Genomic DNA, 22224 nt, shown 5'->3' with positions numbered 1-22224 from the left:
TTTCTTTTCCTTTTTCTTCTGTCCTTATTTTGTCCTTATTTTATCTTCCTTTCTTCTGTTAACTAGATATTTTTTGTTGTTATTCTTTGTAAGCTAGCTATCTTCTTCCAGGAGAGTCCCTAGCAACTGCTTAGCAACAAGTAAACAATTCAGCTAACAATTCAGCTAGCTAAGATAACTGTACAATTTTATGAAAAATAGTTACTTTTTCAAAAGCCTGTCTTTTTGGTTTGTTCTGTTTGATATTTTTTGTTGTTATTCTTTGTAAGCTAGCTCTTCTTCTCTGTTTGCAACAAGTAAACAATTCAGCTAACAATTCAGCTAGCTAAGATAACTTACCAAAAGCCTGTCTTTTTGGTTTGTTCCTTGTTTTGTCTTCTATTGAGTCTTGCAGTTTACTCTTGATTTTTTTCGATGTACTTCACTCTAAAAAAACATTTAAATCTCAATATATACAGGAGCTCATTTTTCAGCAGCTGCTCAATTTGGAACTCTGAATCTCTCTCTCTCTCTCTCTCTCTCTCTCTCTCTCTCTCTCTCTCTCTCTCTCTCTCTCTCTCTCTCTCTCTCTCTCTCTCTCTCTCTCTCTCTCTCATTTACAAATGAATCATGTGTTTAGTGAGTCCGCCAGATCAGAGGTATCAGCCATGACCAGGGATGTTCTCTTGATAAGTTTGTGAATTAGACCATTTCTTGTCCTGCTAAGCATTCAAAATGTAATGAGTCCTTTTGGGTGCCAGGGAAAATGTATGGAGTTAAAAGTACATCATTTTTATTAGGAATGTAGTGAAGTAAAAGTAGTCAAAAATATATATAGTAAAGTAGCGATACCCTAAAAAACGACTTAAGTAGAACTTTCAAGCATTTTTACTTAAGTACTTTACACCACTGAGTATGACTGTAGTTTACAGTCCTATTTAGTTGCATTGGGTGTTTGCCTGGGAAACTTTGTGTGAGTTGCTCACTTTACTAAACAGAAACTTGACAGTTCTTTATGACAGAATGTGGTCATGTACACTAAAGCCACTTCAGTTATTTGGCCCCTTCAATTTCAAATGATGATAGGCACACAACAAAATATTTGTATGTTGCAGCAACTTTACTTACAACAATAAAAAATTGTCACATTACAAAGCACATTATCATTCTTAGATATACATAATAGGAATTAAGACCTTTACGCTCATCACAGATACAGAACTTTTATAAATACACTATCAAAGAAATATTTAATTTCCCACGAACAGTAAGTGAAAGACTGCACTGCAATACACTTGAAATGGATAATCCCTTAGTTTTAAATGATATACGGTAACATCTCTGGATTAAACAAAAAGCATCAGACTAAAAAACATACTGATGCTATAAATCAATGCCAATCTTTTTCCCTTTAACATTATGTTACATTATTAATCAAGCTTTAAATACCTGCAATCAGTGGAAGCTTGAGAACATGTTTAAACAAGGGTTCATTTACTTTCTGGGACTCACCACTTATGCATTGTGGGACTGCAGGGAATTTTCAGAGGCTCATCAGTTCAAAAAGACATCTGTATAATACTGTACACTGGGAAAAGTGATGATTGAATCTGTCTCTGTGTTTCCCATGTTGTGTGTGCTGTGTGGTGGGGTTATTTCTATGTACAGTCAGTTATCCACACCCGTATTGCTTCTCTCACCAATGAGGAGTTACAGATTACTCTGTGAAAGCTTCAAGAGGAGGCCAGAGCTGGATCACCCTAGATGAGGTATAATTTACTGTATGAGGTCAGAGTTAAGCCTGGTTCACCTGCATCGTCCCCTATAGGTGGGAGGCTGTTACGAATCTCAGGGTGTCAGCATGCACGCTGCCATCTTACAGGCTACTGCCGAGATAAGTGCTGCCCCACGGCCACTCCCTTCCTCTGATTGGATGAAGGTGATGTCACAGTGAGGCGTCAGCTCCCGCACAACTTTGTGGAACCTGTCCTGGAAACTGTGGAGGGAGATTAATAGCAGAGTTAGAATAAAAAACATGACATTGACGCTAGATATGACTAACATTATACTTGGTGACTCCCTCTCCCTTCTCCCTCCTCACCAGGGGTGGAGTTTGTAGACGGAGCCGTCGATGCCCACAGTGATCTTCAACACCGCCTGGCTGCGGCGTTCTCTCATACGGTTGATGACGCCGGCTAACCCCGCCCCACACATGTGTGCTGCCCGCGTGGACACGCTCTCACAAGCTAGACGCACTATGTCACAGTCCAGCTCCGACGGCAACACGCCCAGCGTAGACAGGATGTTGTAGATCTGCTTCCTGTCTCCAGAGTCACTGAGGAACACACAGGGAGAGAACACAGGCTTAGACTTAGTGAGGGAGAGAACACAGGCTTAGACTTAGTGAGGGAAGCTTTGACTGGCTCGGACAGAAGACAGTCACTGACACAAAGTGTTGGAACTGTGTCGATGGCATTGTAATAGTGGTGACAGTTGTAATTCTAACGTCATTGTTGTGTCGTGACCCCTCACCTCTCTATCTGGGAGACGTAGCGCGTCTCAAAGCTGCCGCGAGTCTTCAGCAGGTCAGAGGCTTCTCCGTTAAACAGCAACTCCTCGTTCACCAGCTTCAACAATACCAGCCGCACCAGCTCTCCCATGTACTTCCCACTGATCAGCTTCTCATAGCTACGGGAGCGATGGCGAGGAAAGAAGAGAGAAAGGGGGCAGAAGGGAGAGTTGAGGGACGCAGCGGGGCAGAGCAAGTGGATGGAGGAAGAGAGAAAAAGAGCTGTGCGTCACACAACACGTGAACCGACATCCCTGTCATCATCATTTCCCAGCGAGGCCGGGGAGAAACAAGAAAGTGAGAGATTGAAAAGCAGGAGAGCGATCTCTCGGTGTGGTCGCTGTGGGGCGGAGAGAGAGATAAAGTGCTAGAGTGAGTGAGGCTCAGCTCAGCGGTTGCCCGTGTCAAGGGCCTGTCAGAGTAGACGGTAAACAGCCATTAGCCTGGCTGACATTAGCTAGCGCTGGACAGGAGCTCATTAATCTGACCCTGATGTGTAGTGACTGGGCTGCCACTAGCCTCGACTTGGAAAACAAGAGGGTTACCTAGTGACCACACATAGGCTGCAGGTTAGTGTCAGGTGAGTGTTGTAGACAGGTGAGAGAGAGAGGCACATTTTCACCTGTACTCATCCTCAGGCTGCATGTGCATTGTGTCACAGGAAAGTACAGGTCTTTCAGAAACTCTTGACTCTCACATACTTTGAGCTCTAAGAATGGACACATTTATACATGTCTGGATATACATGCAACCAGTACTGCACAAGAAAAACTAGGTACTCAATTATTTTAGCCATTTTATGCCAATTAAAGGAAGTTTTATCACCAGTGGAGATTCCTAAACTTTGGAAGGCCTAATTAGGTTATTGTGCTGAGATAAACAGTGTAAGGCCCAATACTCACAGTTGTTGTCCAGGGTTGAGTGATGTCTCATCCACCACCCTGTCGTACTCCAATCTAAACTCCACCAGCTCTCCGTTGGCTCCGAAGGCCCCCCACTCTGTGTTCACACACATCCTCCCCTCTTCCCCCTCCACCAGCTCCACTGTCCGCATCTCCTCCATGTAGCAAGCGTTACACCCAGTACCTGAGGACAGGACAATGCTCATATTACATTTGATTTGTGTGTCGTATTACAGACAAATAGCAACATAGTAGGCTATAAGGAGAGGTAGAGAGCTGGTAGGTAACATGAGATAAATTGCTGATAAACCTGTGTGTGTGTGTGTGTGTGTGTGTGTGTGTGTGTGTGTGTGTGTGTGTGTGTGTGTGTGTGTGTGTGTGTGTGTGTGTGTGTGTGTGTGTGTGTGTGTGTGTGTGTGTGTGTGTGTGTGTGTGTGTGTGTGTGTGTGTGTGTGTGTGTGTGTGTGTGTGCGTGCGTCCGTGCGCGCGTGCGTGTGCATCCTTACCCACAATCATTCCCACTTCGCAGCTGCGGTCCTCATAGTAACAGGATATCATGGTGGCAACTGTATCGTTCACCATGGCAACGACGTCCATCTCAAAGTCCTGAAGAGTAAAGGAACATTTCAGTCCGGCTCTATTTGCATGAATCTAATACGCATGTTTTACAAATGTATCATAGCATGTCCATCACAACATATCTATTATTCTATGTATCATAAACATAGAATCCTAATCCTGAAGTGAAAATCCTACCCCTCTCCTCTTGATGGCATCTCTCAGTAGTCCCACCACGTTGTTACCCTCTGCTCCAGACGCCTTGAACCCTTTGGTCCAGTTCAGTAGGATGCCCTGGGAGGAACACAGAGGGTTTGGGTTGGTAGCAGGGCTCAGACACTAACTCAGATACTCAGATAGTCACTTGCGTATCAAATAATCTGAAGTCTGTGCCCTGTGCAGATCTTGTACTTAGTCCATCTCCAACCTTGTCTATGTTCTCGTGTCGTACAGGAAAGGAGAAGGTGAATCCCAGAGGAAGCTTCTTGTGCTTGATGTGTTGTCTGTTCAGGAAGTCTGATATACACTCAGCAATGTAGTCAAAGAGCTGAAAAGAGAGGGGAAGGAGGGAAAAGGATGAAGGGAGAGAGAGGATGGTGAGTCATGATGATTTATGGGGGACACTGATTACACGAGTCGACACAGTGCAGTTCTGGGTGAACACTTCTAAGTACACTGCACTCTCACCATCTCAGCCGTGCCTGTCATGGCGTCCTCAGGGATGGAGTACATCTGGTGTTTGGTCTCCACCTTCCATCCCCTCTCCTCATCCTCCCCCACCTTCACCAACATCACACGGAAGTTAGTCCCCCCCAGGTCCAGGGCCAGGAAATCACCCACCTCTGACACAGCGCAACACACAGAACGGTGTCATATAGGATCAAACACACACAGCAGGGGTTTCTGGAATAAGAACATTGTTCTATCTTATTTTTTTGTTTTTTTAAAGCACTACAAATTGAATGTCAAATAAATCTAATAAGAAATGTCATGTTCTTTCATGTGCCATCACCCATTTAGTACAAATAGCCTAGGTATCATGCATTTGCATTGTTATTTCACAAGAAAGCATGATATAAACGAGGTATATGCCTCTACCTGATCCTTCAGGGGTAGAACAGACGTAGGTGGGCAGCATTTTGACACTGGCCTCCTGGTGCGTCTCTACACGCAGTCCCCGGTCCATCTCCCTCATCATCCTCTTCATCACCTCCTTCAACTGCTCCTTCTTCAGCCTGAACTCTGACAGGATCTGCTCCACCTGGGGAGGGAGGGACAGAGCCCTCACAAGTAACCATCATAATATTCATTCCTAGAATACCCTGAGAATAGAATAACATGATTTACCCAACGGAACTTCAGGTGTGGCATTTCTCAAGTTCAAGGACACTTTACATACGCACGTCATGAGTAGAGTACAGAATTTAAAGCACAGTAAAGGAAAGTGTGAAGAATGACAGTAAGGGTAAGGATAAGGAAGATCTATTTCATGTTTAACTTCAGCCCTTTCTCTCTCTAATGTTTATTCATCTAAAATATCAGCTGCGGAAACAGAAGCTTTGAAAACCAATTTTTAAAAAGCGGAATAATTTCAAAGACATATAAGTTGCGTCATGCTGTATGCTCTGTGTTATGGTGGCTCTGAAATACATTTCGCCACCAAGATACACAGTTTCATCCAGGTATTTCACAAAGAGGACAAAGTAGTAAACTGAACGTCTGACAAACCTTCTCACCCATAACTTCCTCTCAAACAACATGGAGCAGTATATGTGTGAAGACTTGAGTTAATTCAGACAACATTCATGCAGAGTAGAAAGTCAAATTATAACATTGTTAAGGCAATAATGTTCAAATTATTTTTTGAAAACTTAATCAACTCAAGTAAACCAAACCCAAATGAGATTATTCAGAATTTCTGACCTAAACTCTTCAGAAATGTGTATCTTACCATGATGACTGTCTCTAGCACAGAGCTGAGGCTACAAGGCATCTTCCCCATCTGGCCCATGAAGGAGCTGACGCACAGCATATTGTCTAGCTCTCTAAATCACTCGCGTGTGTATCTAGGTGTGTGGTGAGTGTGTGTTTGGCATGAGTGTGTGTGTATGCAGAGTCAGTGAACTGTAAATGTAGTTGAATGAGGACCTCGGCTGTTTTTATGCTCTGGTAAAGGGGGCTGGCCGGGGAAAGATGGAGGCCCACACAAATGCCCACCCCCTAACCCTTCACCCCATCTAGCCAAGGACATGTGGTCAGATGATATCTACAATTTCTGAGACAATATGACTCTAGTAATACTGCAAAAGAAATTGACAAAACAATTCATTTTTTTCCCTGAATACAACGTTTTATGTTTGGGGCAAATCCAATAGAACACGTTACCGAGTACCACTTTCCATATTTTAAAGTATAGTGGTGGATGCATCATGTTATGGGTATGCTTGTAATCGTTAAGGACTGGGGAGTTTTTCAGGATAAAAAAGAAACAGAATCAGCTAAGCACAGGCACAATCCTAGAGAAAAAGCTGGTTCAGTCTGTTTTCCACCAGACACTGGGAGATGAATTCACCTTTCAGCAGGACAATAACCTAAAACACAAGGACACATTTTCAGAGGACAGAGGTTTTACCAAGAAGACAGTGAATGTTCCTGCGAGGCCTAGTTACGGAGTTGACTTAAATCTGCTTGAAAATCTATGGCAAGACCTGAAAATGGTTGTCTAGCAATGATCAATAACCAATATGACAGAGCTTGAAGAATTTTTTAAAGAGTAATGGGCAAATGTTGAACAATATAGGCTTGTAAAGCTCTTAGACTCACCCAGAAAGGCTCACAGCTCTAATCACTGCCAAAGGTGATCCTAACATGTATTGACTCAGGGGGTTGAATACTTACCGTATCTAATCAAGATGTATTAGGGTTTGATTTTTCATACATTGTCCACTTTGACATTACATAGTATTTTATGTAGATTGTTGACAAAAAAAATACAATTCAAACCATTTCAATCCCATTTTATAACACAACAAAATGTGGAAAAAGTCAAGGGGTGTGAATACTTCCTGAAGGCACTGTAGCTTGCTACGCTATAGAATGTGAATTATCACCACAGGTCAATTTGAACAGCAATGTATTACAGTAAGAAAATCTTTCATATGCGTAATGACAAACCCAAAAGCAGGCAAAAAATACATTTAATCAGACAGGGTAAGGTTGATCTAAACTAAAACCTTTGAAAAGACATACAGCTAACTATTACTGTTGCTATTTAACAGAATTTCTAGTACAAGTAACCTACATTAATTTCCACTGTATCCATTTGATGGCATGAATGACCAGACTTGGAAGTTTGTCTGGTTAGTAGAACAGGTAACATGGTCATTTGAGCTTAGTCATTGACATAGAAGTAGTTGACATTCATAGATGACTGTGTTTGCTTAGAAAACGTGGCAAAGGTGTGACCTATTTCATTGGGTTCAACAGAAGCCTCTCACAGGAACATGATTTACAGTATATATATATATATATATATATATATATATATATATATATATATATATATATATATATATATATGTATATGTATATATGTACCTACAGTACTAAGATATCTTCACATAGGGAGGCAGATCAGACACTGGTATAAAGTGTGTAATATTGCTGTATTCAAAGTCTTAGTCATTGTTTAACTAGCTCAATATTAGATGTCAAAGCATCTAAATTTAGCGCACTGCAAAGTTGAATGACCGCTAAAATCAATAATGAAGCTTTGTAGGCAAAGGTCTCCTGTGCTTATCACCCGAAAATGTTTAATTTTAGACATGACCAATGGTACTGTCAAAAACAACTCCAAAAATAGCTGTGGTGACCCTTTCCTGAGTGCCCCTTTCTCCTGATTTCAGAATAAATGCAACAGTAACTCTTACCAACAGGCTGACACACACTTTGTCAACTACAACTTGCCTTATCGGGAGATGAATCATGGATTTAATTCAAATAGCGCTTTAATTTATATAGCACTTACAGGGAGAATCTCAAAGATAGAAACTGAATTAGCTAAATTAATTGGTAGCTCATGCATGTACACAACTGCATGAACAAAGATCTTCAGTAGAGGCTGGCACAAGTCCAGATTATATTTGACTCGACCTGTTTCCACAATAATAAGAGATTGAGTTCATTCAAACATTCCATATTCTTTATTCTTTATCAGTATAATCTTGTGTAATAAATCATTGTACTGTATTATGAATTCAAACATGAAGAATATGTTTTATTGTGTTTAAAGTTTGATTGAATAGCCACCCCCCCAACATGCACATGTGCAACATAAATCAGAAAAGAGGTGAGGATCTTAATTCAACCTTCCAATGATGCTATAGGTGTTACTGTAACACACACACACACACACACACACACACACACACACACACACACACACACACACACACACACACACACACACACACACACACACACACACACACACACACACACACACACACACACACACACACACACACACACACACACACACACAGGCACACACACAGGCACACACACAGGCACACACACAGGCACACACACAGGCACACACACGCCCACAGGCACACACACACATGCATGCTGCTGTTTGACAAATCCATCCATGTTTGATTGGTGTCAGGTCCTTTTATGGATGGAACCTGAATGTGTGGCAAGTACTTCTCCATAGCTGACTTTGACGGCTAATTTAACCCAGTTAGAGCTCTCCTACTGGGCTGTTTGCTGAGATGGCCTGATGGGCAAGGCTTCCATTCACCTGCCTCACTCCTCAGATGAGACCACATAAAACCACCCACTTTTTATTCATAACAAATGTCTACAGTCATTCAGCTAACACATCCACCTTCTTAAAAACCAAAAATTGCAAAAGTCATCTCTCAAAAGTAAAGCAAAAATAGTACTACTTGTACAATGCCACATTTAGAATGTTAAATACTGTAGGCAAGTAATCTAAATAGCCTGATAATTCATTTTTCATATACACCTTATCTGATACCCTGTTTCATGCTTTAATGGACTTTGGCAGTGATTTATTTTTATGCTTCTAAAACTCAGTTTGCTAGAAAGTAGGATTTTCCATTGCCCTGGAAGGAGACTTTCTAAATAAGACAACTTAAAGCGGCCCTTCAGGGAATCTTCCATTAAATGGATAAAATCATCCCAATATTTTTTACCTTATCCATCCTATGAGGATCCATATCATACATGTCCTGCCCGGTCATGGGTGCTGTCTGCTGTGGAACAGTAAGCGTGTTGTCCAGTTGGGCTACGAGAGCAGGTTGGAAAGTAGCAGTTGGTCTTGAATCTTCATCTGTGAATACAGGCCTATTGAACATGTGTTTGAGGAGTGTCCAAATGATTTATGTCCAACCAGTTCCTCAGTGGACAACATTGTCTGCTGTTAGGCTAGTTATTCTGTAAAATAATACACACTAAAGGCCTATATAAATAAACAAACACTATTTCAGTTAAAAGTGTTCACTCAAATGCCTGGAAAAGTCTGTATAGGCCAGTCCTAAAATAAACGTTTTTTATTCATTTGTGCGCTTTTGTAGTTCATGACGCATCCACTGCGGCCATCAATAACAGAAGTGGCCAAAAAAACCCGATTCAACCTCAGATAAAATCAAGTCCTTCTCACCATGGTCCTCAGATCCCAAAGTGTAGCAGTAACATTCAAATAATCTCCATCCAAGTAACCTCAATGTATATCCAAAAATAAATGTTGTATTGCTTTTCCGTGTGAGAAAACAATTTCACATACACCTCCAAAGCTCTTAGCCTACATTTTTTTTCTCCAAAATCTATAGCAACCAAAACTGTCAAATTAAAGGGGGAGGAAAACACCCCTTATCCTGCCACAACCACCCTGTCAACATATGCTCACAGTAGCTTTCTTTCACCGTCTCCGTGCCCAACGTTTTCAATTCGCTGCCCTGGGAGTCAATAATTTATCTGCACACTTCTAGTATGGAAAGCACTTAGCACCGAGTTAAGTGGCCAGGAGGAAATTGTTAAATTAAGCAAAATTACTTAGGAAAACAACAAATGAGAGTGGTGAGAAATCAGAAGTGGCAAGGCCTATACCCGATCGAAAGGTCACTGTCTACTCATGACCTGTCCTAATAAGCCTAATAATAATAATTTGTGGGGGTTTTATACACTCCTTTACTTATTTATACTTATTTATTTGGACAGTGAAGCTAAAACGTTTAATCTGGATATATACCCCAGCATTTTGGATTTGAGATCAGGGATTTTTTTTGCTATCAGTCAAGTCAAATCAAATTTTATTTGTCACATGCCCTGAATACAACAGCTGTAGACCTTACAGTGAAATACTTACTTACAGTAAAAGCCCTAATCAAAAACACAGTTTAAAAAAAATAAACAAATACGAAAAATAATAATAATAATTAAAGAGCAGCAGTAAAATAAGAATAGCGAGGCTATATACAGGGTTACCTGTACAGAGTCAATGCCATCGGAAGAATCCCGGAACATATTCCTGTCTGTGCTAGCAAAACAGTCCTGTAGCTTAACATCTGCTTAAACTGACCACTTTTTTATTGATCTAGTCACTGGTACTTCCTGCTTAATGTTTGCTTGTAAGCAGGAATCAGGAGAATAGAATTATGGTCAGATATGCCAAATGGAGGGCAAGGGAGAGCTTTGTACGCATCTCTGTGTGTGGAGTAAATGTGGTCTAGAGTTGTTTTCTCTCTGGTTGCACATTTAACATGCTGATAGTAATTTGGTAAGACGGATTTAAGTTTCCCTGCATTAAGGTCCCCGGCCACTAAGAGCGCCACCTCTGGAAGAGCGTTTTACTGTTTGCTTATGACCGTATACAGCTCATTGAGTGCGGTCTTAGTGCCAGCATCGGTCTGTGGTGGTATGTAAACAGCTACAATTTTTAAAATGAAAACTCTCTAGGTAGATAGTGTGGTCTACAGCTCATCATGAGATACTCTACCTCAGGTGAGCAAAACCTTGTGACTTCCTTAGATATCGTGCACCAGCTGTTGTTTACAAATATACATAAACCGCCACCCCTTGTCTTACCAGAGGTTACTGTTCTATCGTGGCGATACAGTGTAAAACCTACCAACTGTATGTTGTTCATGTCGTTGTTTAGCCACAACTCGGTGAAACAAAAGATATTACAGTTTTAAATGTCCCGTTGGTAGTTTAAGCTTGCTCGTAGGTCATCAATGTTATTGTCCAATGACTGCATGTTTGCCAATAGAACATATGGCAGTGGGGGCTTACTCAGTCGCCTACAAATTCTCAGAAGGCAGCCCGACCTCCGCCCCCTTTTTCATTGTCTTCTCTTCACGCAAATGATGAGGATTTGGGCCTGTTCCCGGGAAAGCAGTTTTTCCTTCACGTCGGACCCTTCAGACTTGTTAAAGGAAAAAGCTGCTACCAGTTCGTGGTGGGTAATCACTGTAATCCGAAGTTATTTTTGGTCATAAGAGATGTTAGCAGCAACATAATGTACAAAATAAGTTAAAAAATGTTAAAAAATAAGTTACCAACAACACAAAAATATAAATAAAATAAAACAGTTGGTTGGGAGCACATAAAACATCAACTATCCCCTCTGGCACCATTCTACAAGTCGTTACTGTTGCCTATGCTATTTAATAAACAGTAGTATTAATCCGCAATGGACTAGGACGAGAATATTCCTTGCCCCCAGGTGAATTGGAGTTGATGACAATGCAAAGACTGTCAATAACCTAGAGAACTTGAGACAAATACATGCAGCTGTAAGCCATGGAACACTTTGATTGGCCATTGAGCCAACGCCAGCTATTGCGCTAATAATTCCGGCTGTACAAATAGCAAAAACATATTTCAGACACACCCCCTGATTTATAGCTCTACCGCCAGTGCTTAGATTTACCATTGCATTAAGATTGTCAAAATAGAACCCCAAATGTGTCTCGCCTTGGTCTTAGTATTTTGTGTTTTCTTTATTTATTTGGTCAGGCCAGGGTGTGACATGGGTTATTGTGGTGTCTTTTTTGTCTTGGGGTTTTGTGGGGTGTTTACGTAGTCTATGGCTGCCTGAGGCGGTTCTCAATCAGAGTCAGGTGATTTTCGTTGTCTCTTATTGGGAGCCATATTTAGGCAGCCATATTCTGTGAGTGTTTCGTGGGTGATTGTTCCTGTCTTTGTGTTTGCACCAGATAGGGCTGTTTCGGTTTTCGTTATTTCATTTCGTTATTTTTGTAGTTTCTGTATGTATAGTTTTTCCTTCATTAAAATATCATGAATCACCATCACGCTGTATTTTGGTCCGATCCTTGTTCTACCTCTTCGTCAGAGGAGGAGATAGAAGAAAGCCGTTACAGAATCACCCACCACACTCGGACCAAGTGGCGTGGTAACAGGCAACTGCAGCAGCAGCAGCGCAACAAGAATTTCTGGACTTGGGAGGAAATCCTCGACGGGAGAGGACCCTGGGCTAAACCAGGGGAGTGCAGCTGCACCAAGGTACAGCGAGAGAGGGACTGGACATGGGAGGACGAACTGGACGGTGAAGGACCTTGGGCTCAGCCTGGAGAATATCGCCGCCCCAAGGAAGAACTGGAGGCGATGAAAGCGGAGAGGCGCTGGTATGAGGAGGCAGCACGGCGACGCGGATGGAAGCCTGAGAGTCAGCCCCAAAAATGTATTGGGGGGGGGCTCACAGGGAGTATGGCTATGCCAGGTAGGAGACCTGCTCAAACTCCCTGTGCTTACCGGGGGGCTAGAGAGACCGGCACCGTGTTATGCTATGGAGCGCATGGTGTTTCCAGTGCGGGTGCATAGCCCGGTGCGGTTCATACCAGCTCTTCGTATTGGCCGGGCTAGAGTGGGCATCGAGCCAGGTAAGGATGGGCAGGCTTGGTGCTCAAGAGCTCCAGTGCGCCTGCACGGCCCGGTCTATCCAGAGCCACCTCCACAGACCAGTCCTCCAGTGGCAGCTCCCCGCACCAGGCTTCCTGTGCGTGTTCTCGGTCCAGTTCCACCAGTGCCAGCACCATGCATCAGGCCTACAGTGCGCCTCGCCTCTCCAGCGCTGTCGGAGTCTCCCGCCTGTCTAGCGCTATCAGAGCCTTTCTCCTCTACAGCGCTGCTGGAGTCTCCCGCCTGTTCAGCACTTCCAGAGCCTTCCTCCTCTACAGCACTGCTGGAGTCTTCTGGCTGTTCAGCGCAGCCTGCGCTGCCAGTCTGCATGAGCAGCCTGAGCTGCCAGTCTGCATGGAGCAGCCAGAGCTGCCAGGTTGCATGGAGCAGCCAGAGCTGCCAGTCTGCATAGAGCTGCCAGTCTGCATAAAGCAGCCAGAGCTGCCAGTCTGCATGGAGCTGCCAGTCTGCATAGAGCAGCCAGAGCTGCCAGTCTGCATGGAGCAGCCAGAGCTGCCAGTCTGCATGGAGCAGCCAGAGCAGCTAGATCCGCCAGTCAGCCAGACTCTTCCAGATCTGCCAGTCAGCCAGACTCTTCCAGATCTGCCAGTCAGCCAGACTCTTCCAGATCTGCCAGTCAGCCAGACTCTTCCAGATCTGCCAGTCAACCAGACTCTTCCAGATCTGCCAGTCAACCAGACTCTTCCAGATCTGCCAGTCAACCAGGCTCTTCCAGATCCGCCAGCCAGCCAGGATCTGCCGGAGCCAACTACCTGCCTGAGCTTCCTCTCAGTGCTGGGCTTCCTCTCAGTGCTGGGCTTCCTCTCAGTCCCGAGCTGCCCCTCAGTCCCGAGCTGCCCCTCAGTCACGAGCTGCCCCTCAGTCCAGTGGGGTTCTGGGTGAGGACTACTAGGCCATGGTCGGCGGCGAGGGTGGACTATCCCAGGACGCGAGGGGGAGGAACTAAGACATTTATGGAGTGGGGTCCACGTCCCGAGCCGGAGCCGCCACCATGGGCAGACGCCCACCCGGACCCTCCCTATGGTTTTGAGGTGCGTCCGGGAGTCCGCACCCTGGGGGGGGGGGGGGGGGGTTCTGTCAGGCCTTGGTCTTAGTATTTTGTGTTTTATTTATTTATTTGGTCAGGCCAGGGTGTGACATGGGTTATTGTGGTGTGTCTACGTAGTCTATGGCTGCCTGAGGCGGTTCTCAATCAGAGTCAGGTGATTTTCGTTGTCTCTGATTGGGAGCAATATTTAGGCAGCCATATTCTGTGAGTGTTTCGTGGGTGATTGTTCCTGTCTTTGTGTTTGCACCAGATAGGGCTGTTTCGGTTTTCGTTATTTCATTTCGTTATTTTTGTAGTTTCTGTATGTATAGTTTTTCCTTCATTAAAATATCATGAATCACCATCACGCTGCATTTTGGTCCGAGATAGAAGAGAGCCGTTACAAAATGTTTAATATGAGGCAACAGTACAGAATGTCACCTTTTATTTGAGGGTTTTTTCATATATGTCTGTTTTACCGTTTAGAAATTAAAGTTATTTTTGTATCTAGTCCCTCCCATTTGAAGGTGTTATAAGTATTTGGACAAATTCACTTATAGTGTAGTGTATTAAAGCAGTCAAAATTTGAGTATGGTCCCAAATTCCTAGCACGCAATCATTACATACATCTCCAAACTTCTTGGATAGATTTGCAGTTTGTTTTGGTTGTGTTTCCGGATTATATTGTGTCCAATAGAAATGAATGGTAAATCATGTGGCATTTTGGACGCACTTTTATTCTAAATAAGAATAGAATATGTTTCTGAACACTAGTATGCTGCCATGATTACAGATAATCAGAACACTAGTATGCTGCCATGATTACAGATAATCATGAATGAATAAATCGTGAATGATGATGAGTGAGAAAGTTATAGAGGCTCAAAGTGGGGGGGGGGGGGTACCCTCAGAATCCCTACTTCCCAGAGCTATGCCTGTGACACCAGCAGGGAGTGGGGTCACAGCCAGGGTACCCATTATCAGCTACCTTTCGGTTACTGGTCCAATGCTCTAACCTTGGGGCTAGTACCCTCCAAGCTCGTCATCAAGCTCGAGACCCTGGGTCTCGACCCCGTCCTGTGCAACTGGGTGCTGGACTTCCTGATGGGCCGCCCCCAGGTGGTGAGGGTAGGCAACAACATCTCCACCCCGCTGATCCTCAACACTGGGGCCCCACAAGGGTGCGTTCTGAGCCCTCTCCTGTACTCCCTGTTCACCCATGACTGCGTGGCCACGCACGCCTCCAACTCAATCATCAAGTTTGCGGACGACACAACAGTGGTAGGCTTGATTACCAACAACGACGAGACGGCCTACAGGGAGGAGGTGAGGGCCCTCGGAATGTGGTGTCAGGAAAATAACCTCACACTCAACGTCAACAAAACTAAGGAGATGATTGTGGACTTCAGGAAACAGCAGAGGGAACACCCCCCTATCCACATCGATGGAACAGTAGTGGAGAGGGTAGCAAGTTTTAAGTTCCTCGGCATACACATCACAGACAAACTGAATTGGTCCACTCACACAGACAGCACCGTGAAGAAGGCTGAAGTTCGGCTTGTCACCAAAAGCACTCACAAACCTCTATAGATGCACAATCGAGAGTATCCTGGCGTGGTAGTGAGGTCTGCACAACGCATCACCAGGGGGCAAACTACCTGCCCTCCAGGACACCTACACCACCCGATGTTACAGGAAGGCCATAAAGATCATCAAGGACAACAACCACCCGAGCCACTGCCTGTTCACCCCGCTATCATCCAGAAGGCGAGGTCAGTACAGGTGCATCAAAGCTGGGACCGAGAGACTGAAAAACAGCTTCTATCTCAAGGCCATCAGACTGTTAAACAGCCACCACTAACATTGAGTGGCTGCTGCCAACACACTGACACTGACACTGACTCAACTCCAGCCACTTTAATAATGGGAATTGATGGGAAATGATGTAAAACATATCACTAGCCACTTTAAACAATGCTACCTTATATAATGTTACATACCCTACATTATTCATCTCATATGCATACGTATATACTGTACTCTATATCATCTACTGCATCCTTATGTAATACATGTATCACTAGCCACTTTAACTATGCCACTTTGTTTACATACTCATCTCATATGTATATACTGTACTCGATACCATCTACTGTATCTTGCCTATGCTGCTCTGTACCATCACTCATTCATATATCTTTATGTACGTATTCTTTATCCCCTTACACTGTGTATAAGACAGTAGTTTTGAAATTGTTAGTTAGATTACTTGTTGGTTATTACTGCATTGTCGGAACTAGAAGCACAAGCATTTCGCTACAGTCGCATTAACATCTGCTAACCATGTGTATGTGACAAATACAATTTGATTTGATGATTTGATTTGCCCGCAGCCCATGTTGTTGACATGTTACAGTAGGCCTATAGAAAAGATATACATGAAAACATTAGGCATCATAATTTAGGCCAGTACCTATAGTAAACTATTTATTATATAGTCACAAATACATCTGTACATTTGGTTGTGTGGCTGGGATTGTAGATAATATGGGTAATAAGAATAGTCTACCTGCTGCTGGCTGAAATTGTGAAAACTAGGCCTATGCATAAATCAGTTATAAAAACAAAATATACATTGTGTCCCATGTATTTATTTTATTTTATTAGAACCGCTCAGCAAGTAGACGTAAAAAATGCTGATAGTAAGCCTACACGCAACACAACATTTTCCTATGCTTACTTTTTCACACCTCAAGCACAAGCGATCTGGAAGTAGGAACTGTACACAGAATTGTAACGAGGCCGTGTTGCATTCCGGAACAATTACCCTGTGGGACATTGCTTAGATCGTGACGTGGTTGGTGTGGCAAGAAAGAGACGAACTGGTCATAATACTGATAACTTCCTACAGGTCGTTCACTAAGTTATTATGGAATAATTCAGTTGGTATTTTATTCTCAACAGTTAACAAACCATTTAGTGCAGTCTTCTCTGGCAAGTAAGTACGACAAGGGAACTTGAGCTCGCTCCATCGTTCTTGGCACTTAGTTTAGCTGACAACAACAACAATTGTGCTAACGTTAGCTAGCAAGCAGCACAAAAATATGGCGAGAACGGTAGCTACATGTCGATAAACATGTCTATCGTGGTAGCGTTAGTTAGTTCGGCAATCGTTTCGATTGTAGAGTATGTGTGTAGTAGACAGTAAGCTACCTTGCAGCTTATGTATTGTGTGGCTGTACGGATGGTTTGGCTCATGTGATTTGAATTTGTGTCCCTTTCCTGACATGTAGACATTGAGCCCTCTAGGCTGCTGCGCTGGGACACGCCAGTCATAGCCCTGGGACTGTCTGCGTCATCATGAAGCTGTACAGCCTAAGCGTTCTCCACAAAGGAGCGACTAAATCCAATCTCCTCAAATCCGCATATGACCTCTCCTCCTTCAGTTTCTTCCAGCGCTCCAGGTGGGTCTTCCTCTTGGCACATGGGCTGATGTGCATCTCAATAGTTGAAGGGGGTTCCTTCCTTCCATCTTCACTGATTTGAACTTGTACATCAGGACAGATGAAGAAGTTAACACCCTTGTCATGAATAATAGCCTATCTTAAACCTGTCATTGGTTTAGACTTCATTAAAATTGACAAGAAATCCAACAATGTTTTCACGATTGTTTGTGTTTGGTTTTGGCAGTGTCCAAGAGTTCATGACCTTCACCAGCGCCTTGATTGTGGAGCGTTCTGCACACGGCAGCCGAGCCTCAGTCAAAGAACAAGGTTAAGCCCTGATACATTGGGCTATAGCATATGGGAGTTTTTTATTTGTTATGTGAGGACACCTATAATTTCTACCCTTTCCTCCCTCCAGAGTACCTGTGCCATGTGTATGTGAGGAATGACAGTCTGAGTGCGGTGGTGATAGCAGACAGCGAGTACCCCCAAAGAGTCGCCTTCACACTACTAGACAAAGTGGGTACACTGCCAAGAGGTGCATTACCTCCTTAGCAACAAGTGAAGAATTTTACTCTGTTCTGGGTCTTGTTCCTCTCAAGGTTTCTTCCAAAGTTATTGCTCCTCGCTAGGCCCTTTCGGCTTTATTTTTTACGTTTTCAGCTGTTCTAGATTGATGTTTGATCATGTAGGTGCTAGAGGAGTTCTCCAGGCAAGTGGAAAGTATAGACTGGCCATCTGGAAACCCAGACACCATCAACTACAAAGCCCTGGACATCCACCTGGCCAAATACCAGGTACACATGGCATCCTGTCTCTGAAATAGACACACTAAATGCACTACCATTCAAATGTTTGGGGTCACTTAGAAATGTCCTTGTTTTTTAAAGAAAATCAAATTTTTTGTTCATTAAAATATCAAATTGATCAGAAATACCGTGTAGACATTGTGAATCTTACCATCAAAACACCAGTCTCAACATCAGCAGTGAGGAGGCGACTCCGGCATGCTGGCCTTCTAGGCAGAGGTCTTCTTCTGTCCAGTGTCTGTTCTTTTGCCCATCTTAATCTTTTCTTTTTTATTGGCCAGTCTGAGATAAGGCTCCTTCTTTGCAACTTTGCCGAGAGGGCCAGCATCCCGGAGTCGCCTCTTCACTGTTGACGTTGAGATTGGTGTTATGCGGGCACTATTTAATGAAGCTGCCAGTTGAGGACTTGTCCTCTTGCTCAGTTGTGCACCGGGGCCTCCCATTCCTCTTTCTATTCCGTTTAGAGCCCGTTTGCGCTGTTCTGTGAAGGGAGTATTACACAGCGTTGTACGAGATCTTCAGATTATTGGCAATTTCTCTCATGGAATAGCCTTTATTTATCAGAACAAGAATAGACGGAGTTTCCTCAGAAAGTTCTTTGTTTCTGGCCATTTTGAGCCTGTAATCGAACCCACAAATGCTGCTGCTCCAGATACTCAACTAGTCAGAAGGCCAGTTTTATTTATTCTTTAATCAGAACAACAGTTTTCAGCTGTTCTAACACAATTGCAAAAGGGTTTTCTAATGATCAATTAGCCTTTTAAAATGATCAACTTGGATCAACACAGTGTGTCATTGGAACACAGGAGTGATGGTTACTGATAATGGGCCTCTGTACACCTATGTAGATATTCCATTTGTTTTATTTTTTTTTATCAGCCGTTTCCAGCTACAATGGTCATTTACAACATTAACAATGTCTACACGGTGTTACTGATCAATTTGATGTTATTTTAATGAACAAAAAAAATGCTTTTCTAAAAACAAGGACATTTAAGTGACCCTAACTTTTGAACAGTAGTGTACGTTGCACATAGATTAATAAAATAACACTTGAACAACCAACCCTACTTTGAGTCCTTCATGTTTTCTTCTTGGATGATTGTGAAAGTTTGACAGAATTTGTGTTCTCTCCTCAGAACCCCAGAGAGGCAGATGCGATGACCAAAGTGCAGGCTGAGCTAGACGAGACAAAAATCATTTTGGTGAGACACTTTAGTCGACACTCACGTACAACTCCAAAACATCTCCCATCATGGGGATAAGATTTAGATAAGCTTAGAACATTTCCCCCCTGTGTAGGAAGCTTGCACTACTGCATGTCTGATACTGTTAGTGCCTGTGGTTGGTAGGATGCTGTATATGAAGTGGACTGGGCTGTGATTGTCTCTGCAGCACAACACCATGGAGTCTCTGTTGGAGAGAGGGGAGAAGCTGGATGACCTGGTGCAGAAGTCTGAACACCTGGGGAACCAGTCTAAAGTCTTTTATAAGACTGTGAGTGGTGACTGAACTGCGCTCTTCAGTTCAAATAATCACAGCATCTTAGATTAAACTTGGGCTACTTTTATCCCAATTTAATTTGCTACACATTTTATTAAGGCTAATTTCCATTACATATGTATCCTTCTCAGTGTAAAATTGATATTGTAATCGCTGATCAGTCACTTTGTCTGTGTTTTCTATCCAACAGGCACGGAAGCAGAACTCATGCTGTGAGGTCATGTGATGTTCTGAGTGTCTTCTTGGATATATCTCTTGGCCTTTCTGCTCATTCTACAACTTCCATCGTGCCCCAGCCTCCAGGAGACCGAATGGCCTCCACTCAGTCTCTGGGAGGGCGCAGGGGAGGGAGGAAGTGGGATCTCTGGAATTTCTTTACATGCTTACTGGGGAAGAGGAGAGGATGTGGGACTGGTGGGGTTTCATCAGGAAGATATACATATTGGCTTCATTGTAACAGTTCAAAAGGTGTTTTGAGGAGGTCCATAGCCAGCCAGGACGTGTTTGTTGTTCAAAATGTCTTAAACCGTTTCCTGAATTCAGACTGTATCAGAGTCTTAATCTGAGTTTGAACTCAGCTTTCTGGGAGTTTTCATCTCATGCTTGGCGTTAAAGAAACCCTGACAATCTCCCTCTGTACTCAATGCAGTAACTCGCAGGATGCTGGTGATCTCATTAAGGTCTGGTAGTGACATTTTATCTCCTCTGCCCTGTAGATGACACGGTTTCCTCACATTCGTGGTTCAGGGCCTGAGACAACATAACTCCATGATCAAATCCTCTTGAGTTTGTTTTCAAAGCTCATTTCTACAGGACATTAATTGGAGTAGTGTTTTGATTATGTAACCTAATCAAAACAACAATATGTAACCCATTGATGTTTTGTTGTTCTCTATGAAGACGTGAAAACTTTGAAACATTCCCAGGTTTTTCAAATTCATAAGTTTATTGGTATTGTAGCTCAAGCGGGTGAACTTATGTTGAACTAAAATGCGGTGGCCTGTACTTATAGAACATTGTGTAGTGATGTCCACAGATTCTCATTGATAGACAAAGCCTTATTAAAATATGGGGTTAGATTGAAGTCCCCCTACGTAGGAGTATGTGTTTGGAAAGTGTCCTATTGGAGGGAAACTCTGACTTTGTAATCCTTCTAAAGCTGTTGTGTTTCTAGTCTGGACAAAGGCGTAAGACATGGCACATAATGAATCAGCCACGATCCACCAATGTGTTTTGCTCCACCATTATTATTATTATTATTATTATTATTAGGTGTTCTACTGCAGCCTTATGTCTGCAGCTCTGCCCCCTGTTGGCAGTGTGAACATACTACATCTGGATTGGATTTCAACTCTTAACTGAATGATCATGACAACACATTGTTGGGTAGTTAACTTCACTTTTGGAACAAGGAAATTACTACCGGAGGTTATTATTTCATGGTGAGCAATGCTTGTAATGTTGCAGGTAGACATGTAATGTATAGAACAGACAAGATTCCCTTTTCAGCATAACACTGAATCGTGTGCGTTTTACAAATATTTCTATCAATGTATTCTGTTTTCTGTAACAGCCTCAGCTTTGTGTGCACAACACACTCACAGATCACTCATTTTTTGTGATCAGTATTAAACATACCCATTTGATTTTTTGTTGTTGTTGCAGAAATGGCTTCAGGTTGTCATTGTGTTTCCAGACCCCAGCGGATATGTGAGATAAAGAGAGGCCTTTGATATTTTAGATGTGGTATATCTTGCTGCCTTATTTTGTGTGTATGACCTGGTTGTGTGTATGTGTAATTGTTTGTGACTGTGTGCAAAGGCATAATTAGTCAGACTTTAACTGCTCTTATTGCTTTACGTCACAACGTCTGTGCAATCGTAGGCTGACTATATATTCTCTCCAGATAATGTTGTATCTTGAAACCTGTTTCTCATTTGAGTAGGGAAACAGGTCATTTGACCCCAGTGTTTCCAATGAAAGATACTTCTACGACCCTTGTACATGCTTATGTCAAACTCTCAAAACTAATCTCCAAATTATCATGTGCTAATCTGAAATCTAAAATGTCCGACTTGTTAACTAGTTGAACATGGCACGTGTATAAATTAGCAAGTTGGAAACTTCAGTGTTTCGATTTGCACGTAAAGGACGCATAAACTGGGTGAAAAAAAAACATATATTCTTCAACATCTGGTGAATAAGTATTTTTTCCACTTTCATGCAGAATCCGAAAAAGGAACCTGATTTCATTGTCCGGAAAATACTTATTTTTCAACACCCGCAAAATACATATTTTCAACGTCCAGGAAAATACGTATTTCAAACTTACGGAAAATACGTCTCTTCACCTTTCATTCAGAACCTAAACCAAACTGAATTTCAACGTCTGAAAAATATGCCTTTTAGACATATTTTCAACGTCATTTTGCTTAGTTTTGTGGGGCAGCATTTTTTGGTC

The 22224-nt window shown here is 42.9% G+C and overlaps 2 protein-coding genes across 4 annotated transcripts; one reads left to right on the top strand and one right to left on the bottom strand.

Moving 5' to 3' along the window:
- Positions 1-1078: 1078 nt before the first annotated feature.
- On the bottom strand, positions 1079-6153 carry LOC124034107 (hexokinase-4-like). 2 transcript variants are annotated; one of them, XM_046346852.1, is made up of 10 exons: positions 5960-6153; positions 5107-5269; positions 4696-4850; positions 4436-4555; positions 4207-4302; positions 3957-4056; positions 3451-3634; positions 2512-2667; positions 2081-2314; positions 1079-1975 (listed from the first exon to the last, which is right to left on the bottom strand). In XM_046346852.1, the coding sequence occupies exons 1-10, from the start codon at positions 6038-6040 to the stop codon at positions 1828-1830; spliced, it is 1437 nt and encodes a 478-aa protein (XP_046202808.1). In that variant the 5' UTR covers positions 6041-6153; the 3' UTR covers positions 1079-1827. The 2 variants fall into 2 exon arrangements, with proteins under 2 accessions (XP_046202808.1, XP_046202809.1); XM_046346853.1 differs by lacking the exon at positions 5960-6153 and having other exon boundaries at positions 4696-4911; positions 5107-5223.
- Positions 6154-16785: 10632 nt separating this feature from the next.
- LOC124034106 (synaptobrevin homolog YKT6-like) lies at positions 16786-21503 on the top strand. 2 transcript variants are annotated; one of them, XM_046346851.1, is made up of 8 exons: positions 16786-16916; positions 17299-17469; positions 17696-17778; positions 17870-17970; positions 18144-18248; positions 19400-19465; positions 19656-19757; positions 19954-21503. In XM_046346851.1, the coding sequence occupies exons 2-8, from the start codon at positions 17366-17368 to the stop codon at positions 19987-19989; spliced, it is 597 nt and encodes a 198-aa protein (XP_046202807.1). In that variant the 5' UTR covers positions 16786-16916; positions 17299-17365; the 3' UTR covers positions 19990-21503. The 2 variants fall into 2 exon arrangements, with proteins under 2 accessions (XP_046202807.1, XP_046202806.1); XM_046346850.1 differs by having other exon boundaries at positions 16831-17003.
- The last annotated feature ends 721 nt before the right edge of the window (positions 21504-22224 follow it).

Source organism: Oncorhynchus gorbuscha, linkage group LG04, assembly GCF_021184085.1.
Source record: "Oncorhynchus gorbuscha isolate QuinsamMale2020 ecotype Even-year linkage group LG04, OgorEven_v1.0, whole genome shotgun sequence".
NCBI classification, from domain to species: Eukaryota; Metazoa; Chordata; class Actinopteri; order Salmoniformes; family Salmonidae; genus Oncorhynchus; species Oncorhynchus gorbuscha.
This window is presented reverse-complemented; position numbering and strand designations above follow the sequence as displayed.

What these genes read in the sequence shown, in the direction of transcription:
- LOC124034106 (XM_046346851.1), top strand. Translation starts at nt 17,366, where the DNA reads ATGAAGCTGTACAGCCTAAGCGTTCTCCACAAAGGAGCGACTAAATCC. An exon ending in CCTTCACACTACTAGACAAA is followed by an intron (nt 17,971 to 18,143) that starts GTGGGTACACTG and finishes TTGATCATGTAG; the next exon opens with GTGCTAGAGGAGTTCTCCAG. An exon ending in CTAAAGTCTTTTATAAGACT is followed by an intron (nt 19,758 to 19,953) that starts GTGAGTGGTGAC and finishes TCTATCCAACAG; the next exon opens with GCACGGAAGCAGAACTCATG.
- LOC124034107 (XM_046346852.1), bottom strand. Translation starts at nt 6,040, where the DNA reads ATGCTGTGCGTCAGCTCCTTCATGGGCCAGATGGGGAAGATGCCTTGT. An exon ending in ATGCCATCAAGAGGAGAGGG is followed by an intron (nt 4,057 to 4,206) that starts GTAGGATTTTCA and finishes TTTACTCTTCAG; the next exon opens with GACTTTGAGATGGACGTCGT. An exon ending in CTCAACCCTGGACAACAACT is followed by an intron (nt 2,668 to 3,450) that starts GTGAGTATTGGG and finishes TCGCTCCCGTAG; the next exon opens with CTATGAGAAGCTGATCAGTG.